Raw genomic sequence first — 18,286 nt, 5'->3', positions numbered from 1 at the left:
CATGTCTTCTACATCTACATTCCATATTGAAAGTAAAATGAAATGATCTCACTGGAATCTACGCCGTGGAGCAGGAACACGGCCCTTCAAGTGTGACAGATAGTAGCATCGCTTCTGACATGGACTTGAGTGAAGACAGCAGGCAGTTATGAGTCGGGATGGTTTCGCAGAAAGACTCTCCCTGCATCTCCGGACACCAACTGTCATCCATGCTCTCACCGAGAGGCTGACAGGACTACTTAAAACTCCAGTCCCATTCCGAAGAGTACTACCCTCCATAAGAGACTAAAACGAATCTTCCGACACTTCTCTGCCAACCTCCTGTGACGAAAGGCAAAGAATGACTGGGGGATGAGGGAAGTGGGGAAGGTATTTAAGCCTTTGGTTGGGGTGTCTTTGCCTCCTCCTGGTGGCCAGGTTCTGAATTTCCCAAAAGTAATGAATGCAGCTGTGGACTCTCCCTGTTTAAGAAGAAAATGTATTACCTGCTATATGCAAATCAACAGCTGCAAACCCATGCTGCTGATATTCAGATGAAGCTGCTTTGAATGCAACTTTTCTACAAGTACTAGGCTTGTTAAATCTAACATTTTTATGATACAATCTTCATATATTTTATCATTCTTTAGTAAATTAATCTATTTAAATAGAAATTTCAATTGCAGTCTAGCTGGTAAACAGATTCCACAGGTGGCATATCTTGATTATACACATTGCTTTTGTCATTGTCAAAATTGCTTGCGCATGCAGAGTTCATAGGTTACAAACCCCAGTTGTTTCTTGGTTTAATGCCAATTTTAAAATATAGCTCAAACCTATGAAATGTGTACACAACTTACAGGGACATTCTAATGTAAAAATGAAATAATCTATTTAAGTATTCTGGTAAAAAAAAGCCCTTTTCACTCTATGTAGCCAAAATATTTTTGGTGATCACAATCTGTTTTTGGCTTACAATTTTAACTACTTTTTTAGGCCAGTTTTGGCTTATAGAATTCTGCACCTTAAGGCTTTTGCTATATCCTCGTAAGGGCTTGAACTTGTAATCAGGAAAAAGCATTTGTGACGGTGAGTTCAATATTGTATGCTGTGTTGTAAGCGAGTTTGGACTTGCAGGGATAGCCTTGTTAAAGGACCAGTAAACACAGTATATTTGCATAATAAACAAATGCAAGATAACAAGATAATACAATAGCATTTACTCTGAATTTCAAATGAGTAGTAGGTTTTTTTCTAACACATTTCAAAGTTATGTATATTTCCACTCCCCCTGTACCATGTGATAGCAATCAGCCAATCACAAATGCATATTACGGGCGCGATCCGATATCGATCGCAGTTTGCGGCGCAAGCGAGGGAACCGGCGTCGCCCGCAGTTTCAGCTCGCAACTCGAGCCATCCCATATAAGTCGCCGTCAGATGCTAACGTGCCGTAAGTCTCACAAACCAGCGATGTCCAGAAATCTGCGTAAGTACAAATTTCTGGCGTCGCCAGTGACTTGCGGCACGTTAGAATCTGCCGGCGCCTATAAAACCTGACTAAAGTCTAAAACACCCGCACTGTCTAACACGCCTCCCTAACATAGCCCGCACTGTCTAACACGCCTCCCTAACATAGCCCGACACGTCTAACCCTCTATCCGCTATCCCCCCTCACTAGCCTAACAATAAAAAAGCTATTAACCCCTAAACCGCCGCTCCTTTACCCCGCCGCAACCTAATAAAGTTATTAACCCCTAAACCGCCGCTCCCGTACCCCGCCGCCAGCTATATTATATCTATAACCCCCTAAAGTGAGCCCCTAACACCGCCGCCATCTATATTAAAATTATTAACCCCTAATGTAAGCCCCTTACACCGCCGCCATCTCTATTAAAATGATTAACCCCTAATTTAATCTACCTACCCCGCCGCCAGCTATATTATCTATATTAACCCTAAGTATATTATAGTTAATATAGTTATTACATTATATATATATTAACTATATTAACCCTAATTATATTAGGGTTAATATAGTTACTATAGTATTTATATTAACTATATTAACTCTATCTAACCCTAACACCCCTAACTATATTTATATTAAATTAATCTAATTAATTTATAAACTAAAATATTCCTATTTAAATCTAAATACTTACCTATAAAATAAACCCTAAGATAGCTACAATATAATTAATAATTACATTGTAGCTATGTTAGGGTTAATATTTATTTTACAGGTAAATAGTTAATTATTTTAACTAGGTATAATAGATATTAAATAGTTATTAACTATTTAATATCTACCTAGTTAAAATAATTACCCAATTACCTGTAAAATAAATCCTAACCTAAGTTACAAATACACCTACACTATCAATAAATTTAATAAACTACAAACATCTATCTAAAAATACAATTAAATTAACTAAACTAAATTACAAAAAAAAACAAACACTAAATTACAAAAAATAAAAAAAAGATTACAAGATTTTTAAGCTAATTACACCTATTCTAAGCCCCCTAATAAAATAATAAACCCCCAAAATAACAAAAATTCCCTGCCCTATTCTAAATTAAACAAATTTCAAAGCTCTTTACCTTACCAGCCCTTAAAAGGGCCTTTTGTGGGGCATGCCCCAAAGAATTCAGCTCTTTTGCATTCAACAAATACAATCCCCCCCCCCCCCCATTACAACCCACCACCCACATACCCCTATTCTAAACCCACCCAAACCCCCCTTAAAAAATCCTAACACTACCCCCCTGAAGATCTCCCTACCTTGTCTTCACCACACCGGGCCGAACTCCTGATCCGATCCGGGCGATGTCGTCCTCCAAGCGGCAAAGAAGAAATCTTCCTCCGGCGATGTCATCCTCCAAGCGGCAAAGAAGAATTCTTCCTCCGGCGACGTCTTCCTCCAAGCGGCAGCAAAGTCTTCATTCTTCCGGCGGCATCTTCAATCTTCTTTCTTCGCTCCGCCGCCGCGGAGCATCCATCCCGGCCGATTGCTAAACTTGGAATGAGGTACCTTTAAATGACGTCATCCAAGATGGCGTCCGCCGAATTCCGATTGGCTGATAGGATTCTATCAGCCAATCGGAATTAAGTTAAAAAAATCTGATTGGCTGATTGAATCAGCCAATCAGATTCAAGTTCAATCCGATTGGCTGATCCAATCAGCCAATCAGATTGAGCTCGCATTCTATTGGCTGATCGGAACAGCCAATAGAATGCAAGCTCAATCTGATTGGCTGATTGGATCAGCCAATCGGATTGAACTTGAATCTGATTGGCTGATTCAATCAGCCAATCAGATTTTTTTAACTTAATTCCGATTGGCTGATAGAATCCTATCAGCCAATCGGAATTCGGCGGACGCCATCTTGGATGACGTCATTTAAAGGTACCTCATTCCAAGTTTAGCAATCGGCCGGGATGGATGCTCCGCGGCGGCGGAGCGAAGAAAGAAGATTGAAGATGCCGCCGGAAGAATGAAGACTTTGCTGCCGCTTGGAGGAAGACGTCGCCGGAGGAAGAATTCTTCTTTGCCGCTTGGAGGATGACATCGCCGGAGGAAGATTTCTTCTTTGCCGCTTGGAGGACGACATCGCCCGGATCGGATCAGGAGTTCGGCCCGGTGTGGTGAAGACAAGGTAGGGAGATCTTCAGGGGGGTAGTGTTAGGATTTTTTAAGGGGGGTTTGGGTGGGTTTAGAATAGGGGTATGTGGGTGGTGGGTTGTAATGGGGGGGGGGATTGTATTTGTTGAATGCAAAAGAGCTGAATTCTTTGGGGCATGCCCCACAAAAGGCCCTTTTAAGGGCTGGTAAGGTAAAGAGCTTTGAAATTTGTTTAATTTAGAATAGGGCAGGGAATTTTTGTTATTTTGGGGGTTTATTATTTTATTAGGGGGCTTAGAATAGGTGTAATTAGCTTAAAAATCTTGTAATCTTTTTTTTATTTTTTGTAATTTAGTGTTTGTTTTTTTTTGTAATTTAGTTTAGTTAATTTAATTGTATTTTTAGATAGATGTTTGTAGTTTATTAAATTTATTGATAGTGTAGGTGTATTTGTAACTTAGGTTAGGATTTATTTTACAGGTAATTGGGTAATTATTTTAACTAGGTAGATATTAAATAGTTAATAACTATTTAATATCTATTATACCTAGTTAAAATAATTAACTATTTACCTGTAAAATAAATATTAACCCTAACATAGCTACAATGTAATTATTAATTATATTGTAGCTATCTTAGGGTTTATTTTATAGGTAAGTATTTAGATTTAAATAGGAATATTTTAGTTTATAAATTAATTAGATTAATTTAATATAAATATAGTTAGGGGTGTTAGGGTTAGATAGAGTTAATATAGTTAATATAAATACTATAGTAACTATATTAACCCTAATATAATTAGGGTTAATATAGTTAATATATATAATGTAATAACTATATTAACTATAATATACTTAGGGTTAATATAGATAACATAGCTGGCGGCGGGGTAGGTAGATTAAATTAGGGGTTAATCATTTTTATATAGGTGGCGGCGGTGTAAGGGGTCAGATTACGGGATAGATAAGGTAGATGGCGGCGGTTTTAGGGGCTCACAGTAGGGGGTTAGTTTATGTAGATGGCGGCGGGGTCCGGGAGCGGCGTTTTAGGGGGTAATAACTTTATTAGGGGTTTCGGTGGGGGGATCGCGGTTGACAGGGAGATAGACATTGCGCATGCGTTAGGTGTTAGGTTTATTTTAGCAGATCGCGGTTGACAGGGAGATAGACATTGCGCATGCGTTAGGTGTTAGGTTTATTTTAGCAGCTAGTTTAGGGAGTTACGGGGCTCCAATAGTCAGCGTAAGGCTTCTTACGGCTGCTTTTTGTGGCGAGGTGAAAATGGAGTAAGTTTTCTCCATTTTCGCCACGTAAGTCCTTACGCTGCATATTGGATACCAAACTGCGCGGGTTTGGTATACCTGCCTATGGCCCAAAAAACTGCGGGCGACGGCAGAAATATACGCGCGTAACTTCTAGCTTACGCCGTATATAGGATACCAAATCCGCGCAATTATTGGCGTCGCCGGCTTTTGCGGGCGACGCTTTATATCGGATCGACCCCTACGTATAGTCTGTGAGTTCTTGCACATGCTCAGTAGGAGCTGGTGATTTAAAAAGTGTAAATATAAAAGAATGTGCACATTTTTTTTTAATGGAAGAAAATTGGAAAGTTGTTTAAAATTACATGCTGTATCTGAATCATGAAATTTTTATTTGACCTGAGTGTCCCTTTAATGGATATATTCTGATCCAATAGTACAAGCAATTCTTAAGATTTATATATAGAATCTAAATATTAAAGGGACACAAAATCCAAATATTTTCATTCATGATTCATTCATGCAAGTTTAAGCAACTTTCTCATTTGCTTATATTCTAAATTTTTATTAGTTTTCTTGCTATCTTTATTTGAAAAAAGCAGGAATGTAAGCATAGGAGCCGGCCTATTTTTGGTTCAGCGCTTGCTGATTGGTGACTACATTTAGCCACCAATCAGCATACCCAGGTGCTGAACCAAAAATGGGCCAGCTCCTAAGCTTACATTAAAATAAAGATAGCAAGAGAATGAAGACAAATTTATAAAAGGAGTAAATTAGAAAGTTGCTTAAAATTGCATTCTCTATCTGAATCATAGAAGAAAAAAATTGGGTTTTGTGTACCTTTAAGCTAAATTAATGAATAAACATCAATGACTGAAGCTTCACACCTGTTTGTATTTAGCAGGTAGACTCCACCCACAGGCCTGGAGGCGCCCATCATCATTGCGCACATGTTCTCGCACTTGGCGGTATTGCTCTCGTTTCTGCTCACGTCGAGCAGTGGAGGTACAGTCGCTGAGGAGAGAAGCTACAGTGTTACTTCTCAATCTATGGAAAAGAAAGAGAATGGGCAGAGCGTCAGGGAAAAGAGCAGCAAGCCAAGCAGCAAGGGTTATAGGCAAAACGTTAGCAAAATGCAAGCATAAGGGGGCAAATGCAGGATACAAGGAACATGGAAGAACCAATCACAATGCTCAGAATAAAAGATCCTCATAAAGGTCACCTGCATACTTTAAAACATGCAGAAACTGAGAGTTCTGATTGGCTCAAGCTGTTGCCCCGGATACAGTGAATCTGACAGCATCAGCTGAGAAGGATGTTAGTTTATGTTAAACAGTGCAGCATTTTTATTTACTTAGCTAAAGAACAGTCACTGTAAAACAATTTTATAAAGAAACAAAATGGTGGATAGACATAGAACTCTGAGATGTATGATTTGATATGATTTTGTTATATACTTGTCTGTGGAGGTATTGGGCGATATTTATCAAAGGTATGTCGGACCTGAACCGACAGTGCGGATCAGGTCCGACATACCTCGCTGAATGAGGATACACTCTCCGTATTCAGCATTGCACCAGCAGTTCTTGTAAGCTGCTGGTGCAACGACGCCCCCTGCAGATTCGTAACCAATCGGCCGCTAGCAGGGGGTGTCAATCAACCCGATCGTACTCGATCGTCTTGAATTTCGGTGATCTCTGTCCGCCTGCTCAGAGCAGGCGGACAGCGTTATGGAGCAGTGGTCTTTAGACCGCTGCTTCATAACTGCTGTTTCTGGCGAGTCTGAAGACTCGCCAGAAACACGGGCCCTCAAGCTTCATTCGGAGTTTGATAAATGGGCCTCATAGAGTTCAAAGAGCCACGGTGTGTGTGTATGTTTTCAATTTGTTTTGTCCACACAACTTGCAGTTTTAATATTTCTTTTAGGAAATATATATACATAAGCCTACAATTACCAAGTACTAAGCTGACTTTGATAACCATAGTTAGCAAAATCAATAGCAAGCCATTTTCGAAAAGCAGTTACCTCTATCCATCAGTTTTAATAACAACAGTGAGAAATTCAACATACTCGTCAGGGAAGAACTCAATGGTGCGCCCCCCAGAGGAGATCTGGCACATGGTGTGACTGCGGCGCTGGCTGAATCCTGCTGGAGTTGGTGATTTGTAGTGGATGTTGACCGGGGGGTAATTTCTCTTCGAAGGCGGAGGGCTAGATGATGAACTGAATAATCTGCTGAAGCTGAAAAACACAGAGAGACCTATATTACATGAAGCTCAGGCAGCAGATAATAATAAGCAGGCTTCCTTACACAACCCCCCCATACATATTGACACGTTAGATATACCGAATTCTAAAGAAAGTGCTGATTACAACACAATGTACTCTAAAATGTAACATTTATAATGAGTATCTTCAGTCCCCACAACTATAGTAAATATTTCTTATTTTATTGGTAGTTATAACACCTTAACTTTTAAAAAGCTTCAAACTGTTCAGCATGTTATAGGATGGTCATTGGTTGGAGCTCTGCCCCGTTGTCCTTACTGCTGCTATCCAATAAGAACAAATATCCCGGTTTCTAAAGAGAACCCGCTCACAACCCACCTGACTTCTCTCAACCCTGTCCAAGCTACACTCAGCCCCATTCATGCAGGGGCAGAACTACCATTGGTGCCGCAGGTACAGTGGCACCAGGGCCCATGTGCTGTGGGGTACATAGTAGCCAGTCTATACATAGCCATTGCCGAATTTGTACAATCTTTATACAGAGGAGCCTGTATTACTTTTGCTTACTACTGAGTTACCTTTGGGGCCCAAAACAAATTTTGCGGCAGGGCCCTTTGTTGAGTAGAAATGTTACTGCATTCATGTCACACAAATCAACTGTTGGCTACCACCCAAAAGTCCCGCTCACCTTCCAGAAAGCCTCCAGGAAATGTTGGGAGTTATGCATTTACAAAACAGTTTAAATATAATTTGGAATTGGAAATAGACCTTGGAAAAAAAGCTCCGGAACTACAAATATTTTCACCTCAATAAAAGGGGCATAACTGGTGCTACCTGTGCTATCTGCTAAATTTAATCATACCCATGACCAAAGTAAAAAAAACTAGCAACTCTAAAAACCTACAACTGCCAGATGGTTGACTTCTTCTTCTCCTGGACAGATGGATGCTCTCGAGAAGCTCTAGAAAAAAGAACAAAGTTTGTAAGTATTTGGCAGTAATAGGCTTGTACCAAATGTCTATTTGCCAAGCTACAAAATCTGTCCAGGCAATATTCAAACTTTTGTGCTAAATGTAGATGTTCTTATATATTCACATCTAATTGTATTTTCTTTTTATCATGTTGAAGACTACACCTTGGATTGGACAGATAAAGCCACGTTGCCTGCCTAGGCAAAGTTTAGTAACTATGTTGTAGATTAAGATGTAAGGATATTACCAGGTAGACTAGTAAATCTGAGCCCATCTGGTAATGTTAATTTCCATACTTGAATATTACCTGATCATCTCTGTCCACCTAACAGCTTCCTGTAATTCCATCAGCCGTTCCTTGTACTGGTTCCTTTCCATTAAGACACGGGCCATCTCTACACGAGTAAACCGTCTGCGCTGTGCTATGGGAATATTATCCTGCAGTGGTGAGGAGCTCTATAAAAATAAATATGCCCATATAAGATATGTTGATAAATAAAATATGTAAGTGAAATTTAATGATCTAAACAAGAATATAACAGTATGGTGTCTCAATTTTTTTTAAAAGAACTTTGTCAGAAGTACTCAAACATTTTGTGCAAGGTGAATTACTATAAACCTATTTCTGTTCTGTATCCTAACTTGCAAATAAGCACTTTACTGCTTTTGTCCAGCCCAATTCTAAAACATCCCCCGTTCCTGGGTCAAAATGGTTGCTCCTTGCCTGTTCTGTGTTGATGTCCCATTGCCTCTCATGCTCACTAGCAGGAGCTGAGGGCAAGACAATAGAGGCTGCTATAGCTTTAGATATTTTTGTCAGTGTGTCAGCTTATATGCCTAAGTATGTCCCTGTCATGTGTGAGTATATATGACTACATGTGATGGGTGTGTCAATATTTATACATGTATGTCTGTGAGTGATTTATTTGTATATATACCTGCATGTGTGTGGATTCATGACTGCATGTGATTGGTCTGAGTGTGTGAGCACATGTAATGCTGCACGTGATGTGCGTCTGAGTCTGTGTGCACACAAGTGATGTGTGTCTGAGAGTATGCATGTGTGACTGCATGTTATTTGTGTATTAATGTATGTACATGTATGACCGTATAAATATGTGGAATATATTAATATATGTCTGTGTGTATATGTATGGGTATATGTGTTCGTCAGTGTGTGCCTCTGTGTGTGTTTTTGAATGAGTGTAACACTGGAACCCCATAATGCACACACGCCATTTCCAGATCCTTGCCTACATGTTCTTGCTGTTTGGCAAGTGAAAATCTGATTCTTCTTTGCCCTTCTTGCCTGTTGGGATCCTACAGTTAATATTTGGATACCCCAACCTTGACACTTGGTTTTCTGAATTTTTTTTGGTATCCTGACATTGTCCTATTTTATAACATTACCATGCCTTCTCTTTGTTGAATCTGACGGTTAGAACATTATGCCTACTACTTTGTGGGACCTGTCTCACATCAAAACTTCCCTGACATTGGTGATGATACGAGGATATATACGCTCATTCCAACACCTGTCTTGCGAAAAGTTTTGGAATATCTGAGCTTCAACAATCAATTCCTGAAGTGAAGAAGTTGTGCATCACTATTTGAATGACATAGATCTCCTGATGATTGTGTTACGGCATTATTACATCTTTTCTATACACTTCTTGTCGACCATTGTTATTGCATGTAATATAAGAAAAATAACAAAGCTTGTGATAATCTTATATAACTATATAAGGCAGAATTTGTAGGAGGCCGATATACTTACTTCATCCACCTCCTCTTTGGGTTCCTGGAGGGCAACAATGGCTTCAGATTTTACCCTTAAAAACAAATAAATAAATAAAAAACATATTGAATTAATGGGGAAAAAAAACTATAGATTGCAAGAAAGATTATCATAAAAGGGATATGAAACCCCAAAAATATATTTTGTGATTCAGACAGAGCTAATCATTTAAAACATTTTTCCAATTTAATTCTTTTCAAATTTGCTTTGCTCCCGTGATATAGAGGGGCCTATTTATTAAAGGTCTTGCGGACCTGATCCGACAGTGCGGATCAGGTCCGCAAGACCTCGCTGAATGCGGAGAGCAATACGCTCTCCGCATTTAACATTGCACCAGCAGCTCACAAGAGCTGCTGGTGCAACGCCGCCCCCTGCTGACTCGCGGCCAATCGGCTGCCAGCAGGGAGGTGTCAATCAACCCGATCGTACACGATCGGGTTGATTTCCGGCGATTCCTGTCCGCCTCATCAGAGCAGGCGGACAGGGTTATGGAGCAGTCTGAAGACTCGCCAGAAACACGGGCCCACAAGCTCCGTTCGGAGCTTGATAAATGGGCCCCAGAGTGTTGAAGAGATACCTAAATAGGCATCTGGAGCACTAAATGGCTGGATATAGTGCTGCCGTCTAATGCTGTTGCAAATTAAAAACATTGTTGCAAAACTGCTGCCATATAGTGCTTCATAAATGGGCAGTCTCCTAAGCATACATCCTGGCTTTTCAACAAAAGATACAAAGAGAATGAAGAAAAAATAATAATAGAAGTAAACTAGAAAGTTCTTTAAAATCTCATGTTCTATCTTAATTTTGAAAGAAAAATTATGGGTTTCATATCCCTTTAAAGGGACAGTCAAGTCAAAAGTAAACTTTCCTGATTCAGATAAAGCACACAATTGTAAACAACTTTCCAATTTACTTCCATTATCAAAATGTTCACATTTATATGCACACTTTCTAAGACACCAGCTCCTACTGAGCATGGATATACGTATATGCATTTTATGATTGGCTGAAGGTAAATTGTATTAACTTTTAAATTTATAAAAAAAAGAAATACTCATTTGAGATTCAAACTATGTGCTTTTTCATTGCCTCTTTACTATGCATTTGTTGATGATGCAATTCTGCTGCATTTAATGGTCATTTAACATTAATAATTAGAAATAGGAAGGACGATATAGAGGACTGTCCACTGCTTTATTAAGTAATCATAAACATACAAGTTGAAACCAAATCATTTCAGATCTTTTACCATAATTTTCTCACTACTCAAAATAAATCTGTACCAGCAAGACACTATGGGGTAGGTTTATCAAGCAGTGGATGCTGCTATCTACCAACGCAGTGTCAGGTTCCCCTGAAACGTAAGTTAAGAAGCAGCGGTCTTAAGACTGCTGCTCCTTAATTAGTTAGCGGACAGCAATCATCCCCATCAGATACAATCGGGATGATTGACACCCCTTGCTAGCGTCCGATTGGCCGCGATTGTGCAGGGGGCGGTATTGCACAAGCATTTCACAAGAAATGCTTGTGCAATGATAAATACGCTGTCGGCATTTATCGATGTCCGCCCGACACTTGATAAATCGGCCCCAATGCATCAATTTACAATAGATTGACAAGTTGGATCAACCAATCCTGGATGTTAGTTCATGGCAAATTTGGAAAAACACCAGTTTGCTGGGTTATGCAGCTTTACGTCTTTTATCTTTAAAATTGTTGTCAGCCTCAATATAAAATGATCTAGCACAGCATCATCTAAGTAGATGAATAACTCTAGGATCATAGATCATCACATTTTCTGTGTCTCACTCATTCAAATGATGGCAGATTTTCTGACTTCTGTACCTTTTAAGCTCCTCCTCCAGCTCTTTTAAACGGGTCTCCATTTTGGCCTTTGCCTGCTTGGTGGCCTCCAGCTCGCCCTTCAGAACCTCCTGCTCCCCAGACAACTGGTCTACCTTTGCAATCAGGTCATTTTTAACAACGTTCAATGCGTTTCTAAAAGAAAAAAAAAAAAAGGACAAGATAAATAAAAATAGCAAATTAAGGAACACTGATAAAAATGCAATATGGAAATAAATAATGGGTACTGAGCAATTGGTTTTAGAAACAATAGGTTAAATGTGATGGTGTCCAAAGGTGTCCAAAAACAAATAGTTCACATGCACCTCTTAGATCAAAGCTTTCAGTTACTAAATAAAAGGGGCAGAATCCCAGACTAACGCGTTTCAATCAGAATCATTTAGAAACAAATAGATCGTGTATCCTTAAACATTTAAGGACTGTTCATTGGTTGTGCTTATTATTAAGGAGACACTCAGAGTTTAAAATTAATTGAAATTATTGAGTAACTTAAAGAGATACTAAACCAATTTTTTTTTCTTTCATGATTCAGATAGAACAGGCTATTTTAAAGGGCCATAATACCCAAATGTTTAAACACTTGAAAGTGATGCAGCATAGCTGTAAAAAGCTGACTAGAAAATATCACCTGAACATCTCTATGTAAAAAAGAAAGATATTTTACCTCAAAAGTTTCTCAGTAGCCACATCCCATTGTAAAGGACTTCTAAGCAGCAAATCAGTATGTCTGTCCTGGGACAGCGGAAGGGGCGAGCTTACGTGCACTCTCATCTTATTTCCCTATTCAGTTTAAAGGAAGTTTGCTATGAAATCTCATGAGAGTTAAGTGAAATCTCATAAGAAGACAGTAAAAGAGTTAATGACCTCAGCACTGCTGATGCTGATTGGCTGCTGTTCATTTCTTCATTTTTTTTATTTTTTTTACCTGCAGCTGGGCAGCAGCTGAGTATAACTTTTTACACAGAACTTACTCTGCTGAGCTGAGGAGATTGTGAGGTAAAATATCTTCCTTTTTTACATAGAGATGCTCAGGTGATATTTTCCTGTAAGCTTTTTACAGTTATACTGCATCAGTTTCAAGTGATTTAGCATATGAGTATTATGTCCCTTTAAGCAACTTTCTAAATTACTCCTATTATCAATTTTTTTTGTTCTCTTGCTATCTTTATTTAAAAAGCAGGAACGTAAAGCTTAAGAGCCGGCCCATTTTAGGTTCAGCACCCTGGATAGCGCTTGCTTATTGGTGGCTACATTTAGCCACCAATAAGCAGGCATAACCATGGTTCTGAACCAATATGAATGAAATAAGAATGAAATCCCCCAATATATTTTTTACATTTGTTTAATATTAAAATGTATTTATCTCTGACTAAATAAATAAATAGGTTTGTTGCACACTACTCTGAACTTGGAGAGGTCTTTAAAAAAGCCATATTCATCTCACTCTTCAACACTGCAAGACCTATCTACCATAGCAAACAATGGTCTCAATCACAATCTTTCGGCTGGGGCATTTTCAGCTCTTCTTCTGGCCAAGACGGCTATCTTTCAAGGGCTGTTTTACCTTTTCCGAATACAACACCTTTAGGCACTTGATAAGTACTTTGAAAAGGGCATTTTGGACACCATTTGCAAACAGTCTTTTATTTTGCAGATGTGTAAAACACTCTGAAATGGCCACAGGAGACATTGAAGAGGTCTGTTAACATACATGGTATTGACTCATTAAAACTCCATTCATCACTATTGTAGAGGCTGTATACAGTAGACAGGGCATACATTTACATATGTATAGGTACATATACATATCTATATATGATGAGTATGTGATAGCCTTTACAGCAAAGGGCATCTGAAGGAAAAGTCACTTCAGGACACCAACATCTACAAATGTGATTCTGATTTAATTTTAATATTTGATTGTAAGTCTCCCTAGCAATGTTGTGATTGTCACTAACAGTACCGGCATCTTTAAAATCGGGTTTTAAAAGTGGATTGCACAATCACAACTTTCATAGGAACCTATTGTAATCAGTTTCCATCCGCACCACTGCTAAACCATATAAAAGCATCTTTTATGTTATCAAGATGGGCAGACTGAGCACCATTTTTCTATCACTATATAATATACTATTGTATTAGTAAGTTTTGAGTGACCTCCCAGTTTCTATTTTGAGAAAAGGTACTTAACATACAAAAAGGTGCTTATCTGTTGAATAGTTGTTTGTGGCTGTGGGTTTTTAACAAAAAAAATATACACACACACACAGGGCTTGAAATTTCCACCAGTCCTGGACAAGTAAGAAATTGCAGCAGATGAGTAAAAAGTTTGACATTTTCTTATCTTTAACATTGAGTGGTCTAGTAACTTTTTCTCTCTCGGCCAGTAACATTTAACTCCTGGCTAGTAAACTATAGTGATATTTTTCAACTCCTATATAATATATAATTAAAAATGTGCTTTTGTTATTAATTTGCTAAACAAATAATACATTTGAAAAATTCATTCATTAAGAAAGAAAAATAATGAATACTTGGGGGTCAATTTATTATATGTCGAGCGGACATGATTTGCTGTAGCGAATCATGCCGCCCGACATCGCTAAATGCCGACAGCATTGTGGAATGCTACCCGCTGCACATTCTGCTAGCAGGGGGTGTCAATCGGATTGGGATGATTGCAGTCCACCACCAGAAGTTAAGGAGCAGCGGTCGGCTTCTTAACTTCAGTTTCCGGCGAGCCGGAAACTTCAGGGGTAGAAAGCAGCATCCATTGCTTGTTAAATTTACCCCAAAATCTGCTCACTCGATCATTTCGTTTTCCCCCCATCTATTAAATGGAGAAACTAAATAAACAAATTTTGCATGCTTAGTTAATATTCAAATTTCAGACAAATCCGTTATTAGTTTTTCAAGCGAATGACAAAACAAAGAATATTTATATTTGGTATTAGGTCATGTTCTTCAATGTGAACTACAATTACATACACACAAATGATATATTGTATTAACTTACTTGGTCTCTAGTAGCTGTGAGTTTTCAAGAAGAAGATTTCCTACTTCTTTCCCCATCCCTGAAATATGAAGAATATGTATAAAAGAAAATAAAAAAATATGTGTTTACGAGGAAACTAGCTTAGAAAATATTAATACTGTTCTTCCAGTTTAGATCTAAAATTCCTGTGGCAGAAAAGGATTAAAACATGTTGGGTGTTAAGTGCCTTTTGTCTCCAAAATTTGCAGAGATAATGGTGCAGATGGACCTTCGGTAGGGTGGACTACTTGATTTATTTTCCGTTGTCCTGAACTATTTTGCACTTTTTATGACAGTAACCCTATTTTAATTTATATTTGTTCAATTGTATTCTATACAAATATTTTTATTTAAAATAATTTTGTATTATCATATGTCAGTGATGACTAACGTTGTCACCGCAGATTTTTCGGAACTACATTTCCCATGATGCTTAACTAGATTGCAGAGCATCATGGGAAATGTAGTATCAAAACATCTGGGGTGCCAAGGTTAGCCATAACTGTCATATGTCATATTAAGGAAGACTGATTGGATTTCAGCTCAACTATTTAGCTGTCTATGTAAGCCAAGAGGAGATAATAATATATTGTTTAGTTATGGAGACTATATTTGAAGTAGATTGTAAATTAGAAAGTGTGAAAGGGTCGGATTTCTCATTACATAATGAAGACAACTGTCTAGTAGCATCTTCTCTCTAAGGGGCAGTTCTTCTGGCTTATCAAGTGATAAAACTTTGTTATATACTTCCCCAGTCCTACATTCTGTTGTATTTATGCTTGGTTGCCTAGTACAGGGGTCATCAACCTTGGCTCTCCAGAGGTTTTAAAACTGCATTTCCCATGATGCTCAGCCAGCTATGTGTCTGTACAGGCTTATATATCTTCTAAACCCCCTTTTCAGCAAAGACCAAATATTTATTACAGCCTCCATGATTGGTTCAGGGGCAGCATATAGCAAAACAGAAGTCAGATTGGCTATGTGCACATGCACCATAACCTGGGATGTCAGAAATCACCCTGGTCTACTAAAGATATTTTTGCCTGAGTAGCTAGTCAATGTATTAGAATTCCCTTAACCCATACAAAGGAAAAGATATAGATAGATGTGTAATATTGGTCACTGTGTGACAATGATATACGGAACTTAACTATCAGACAGGGATATCTTAGATATCAGAAGATTCTCGCTGTGTAAGTGTATATTTAGGCCTAGGCTAGTGAAGCCCAAACATAGGGTAGCAGATTCTGTAGGACAACTCAGCAACTTGCCTCCTTTCTATTCCTCACATGTTATTTATTCATTTATGTCTAGTCTTTTCCTAATTTCCCTTTCTTATTCCCCTCTCCTAGACCCTTCTTAATTCTCTTCCCCTTACTTTTATCTGCTTCATCACTTTCAGTTTTCCTTATTATTAGTTAAACCACAGACAGGGTAAAGAAGTAATCCAGAACATGAACGAGGACCAGCTATTGCCAACAGAAAGGGAGGAAGGAACTCTCTGGGGCACCAGGTTCCAGTCAAACAGAATTTCAACTGTATTTCCAGAAAAAAAACATCTGTAAAACATTGATATTTAACTGATTATGCCTCTGAGGCCTAAAGTGGGAATATGGCTGACAGGAACATGTGGACATATAATTGCAAGAGGCTCAGGCAATGGGGACTAAGCAGCGATCCAATGTAAAGATATGCCAGAAAGGCTGGTGCTCATGGGTCTGATTAAAAGTACAATATAGTCAGGAGTTTTAAAATACTGGGTTCTGATCTGAGGTTAAATGTGGCAGACAGGACTTATCTATGATCTGATTACATCATCACTGTATCCTTTCGCCCAATCACCTGCTGACTGTCCAGCATTTTTGGAGAGGACAGCTGGCAAGCCTACTGAAAAGGCACATTTTAGAGTTATACCAAGTAGAATGAAAATTGTCTAGTCACATTTTCCACTTATAAACTAAGAAAAAATGTAATTAATAAATTAAAACAAACATAAATCAATACCACATTAAATGGACATTAAAGCATTTGTTATTGTTGTGTCTAAAATATATTACAATTGTTTGATATGTGCTTAAAGGGACATTATAAAATGTTGAAGCACTTGAAAGTGATGCAGCATAGCTGTAAAAAGCTGACTAGAAATATCATCTGAACATCTCTATGTAAAAAGGAAGATATTTCACCTCACAATTTCCTTAGTAGTCCCATCCCATTGTAAAGGGACCTCAAGCAGCCAATTAGGATGCTTGTCCCAGGACTTGCAAGCGAGTGTGCATCTTAAATGCAGACACAGTCATGTTATTTCACTCCTCCGTTTAAGGAATTTTACTATGAAATTGTATGAGATTTCAGTGAAATCTCATGAGATCACATTAAAGCTAAGTATGAAATTGTCTGTTTTTTTTAACATACAGCTGAAAGTAAGTAGCTAAAAGATAACTGTTCACTTAGCTTAACTGTTCACTTACTATTGTGAGCTGAAGAAATTTTGAAGTAAAGTATCTTCCTTTTTGTACATACAGATGTTCATGTGACATTCTGCTATTTAAAGTTATGCTGCATCACTTTCAAGTGATTTAGCATATGGGTATTATGTCCCTTTAAAAATAACTGTGTTTTTATGCTCACCAATAGAGCTGTGGGAGTTGTCTTTATCAGCCAGTAAGAAATCCATATCATGTGCACAAACATTCACTTCCTATTAAGTTTAAAATAAACAGCTTTAACTTTTTTTCATACAAAGACAGTCTAAATAATGTTTGTATAAATGCATGATAAAAATGTTTTTAATGTCCCTTTAATGACAGTAGAAATAGACTAAAGCCCACCCGTAACAAGCAGGAGATTCACATGACAATAAGAAGCACAGAACATAAATACTGAACGCAGGCCTTGGCCTTACCAAAGAAATCATCCCGCACTAGGAGTGCAGCCACATAGGTGGAGAGAGAGGAGGCAGAGAGGGGAGGAGAAAAAAAGAGCACAGCGGTTAGGAAATGATTGTTTAACAGCCATTATAGGAAAGTTTGCCATGCAGCTGTAGCTGGTAATTTATACGTTCCCTTTTGTGCTACGAAAATAATTTCACATTTTACCTTATGCTGTTTTATATTTGTGAATAGTAGTGAACAGTTGTAAACAAATATGTATGTGTTTATATGCGTCTGAAAATAAAATAATGCAATACTTATTTATTTTCAGCTAGATGCAAGGCTTTAACAATTGCTGTTAGATATTTGTATAAAAAAAATATGAATGCAGCATTTTGAATAACTTTACTAGTTTATCTCATTGTATCTGACATCAGAAACTTGGATCTGTATCTCGTTTGAAGGCACATACAAAACAAAACTTTATTAATCAAAAATGGCCTAGTTTACAAGTGGATCACAATTGATAAATCAGGGTGCGCTAGCCATATTGTGACCCTGGTATTACAAGTGAATGGTACAAGATATTTATTAGAAAATGTTATCATGGCCAACATTTATTTAAAGTTCCCTACACTTTCCATGGAT

The 18,286-nt window shown here is 38.2% G+C and overlaps 1 protein-coding gene across 1 annotated transcript in view; it reads right to left on the bottom strand.

The window, feature by feature from the left end:
• Positions 1 to 18,286, bottom strand: part of MAPK8IP3 (mitogen-activated protein kinase 8 interacting protein 3) — a 248,606-nt gene that overhangs the window by 89,666 nt on the left and 140,654 nt on the right. The window contains exons 10-16 of the mRNA XM_053695247.1: positions 14,748 to 14,805; positions 11,714 to 11,866; positions 9,848 to 9,902; positions 8,378 to 8,526; positions 8,004 to 8,060; positions 6,941 to 7,111; positions 5,757 to 5,883 (exon numbers count right to left, since the gene is read on the bottom strand). Of these exons, the coding sequence (XP_053551222.1) occupies positions 5,757 to 5,883; positions 6,941 to 7,111; positions 8,004 to 8,060; positions 8,378 to 8,526; positions 9,848 to 9,902; positions 11,714 to 11,866; positions 14,748 to 14,805 (770 nt within the window). The remainder of the gene's footprint in view (positions 1 to 5,756; positions 5,884 to 6,940; positions 7,112 to 8,003; positions 8,061 to 8,377; positions 8,527 to 9,847; positions 9,903 to 11,713; positions 11,867 to 14,747; positions 14,806 to 18,286) is intronic.

The sequence above is a fragment of the Bombina bombina genome, chromosome 11, assembly GCF_027579735.1.
Source record: "Bombina bombina isolate aBomBom1 chromosome 11, aBomBom1.pri, whole genome shotgun sequence".
NCBI classification, from domain to species: Eukaryota; Metazoa; Chordata; class Amphibia; order Anura; family Bombinatoridae; genus Bombina; species Bombina bombina.
This window is presented reverse-complemented; position numbering and strand designations above follow the sequence as displayed.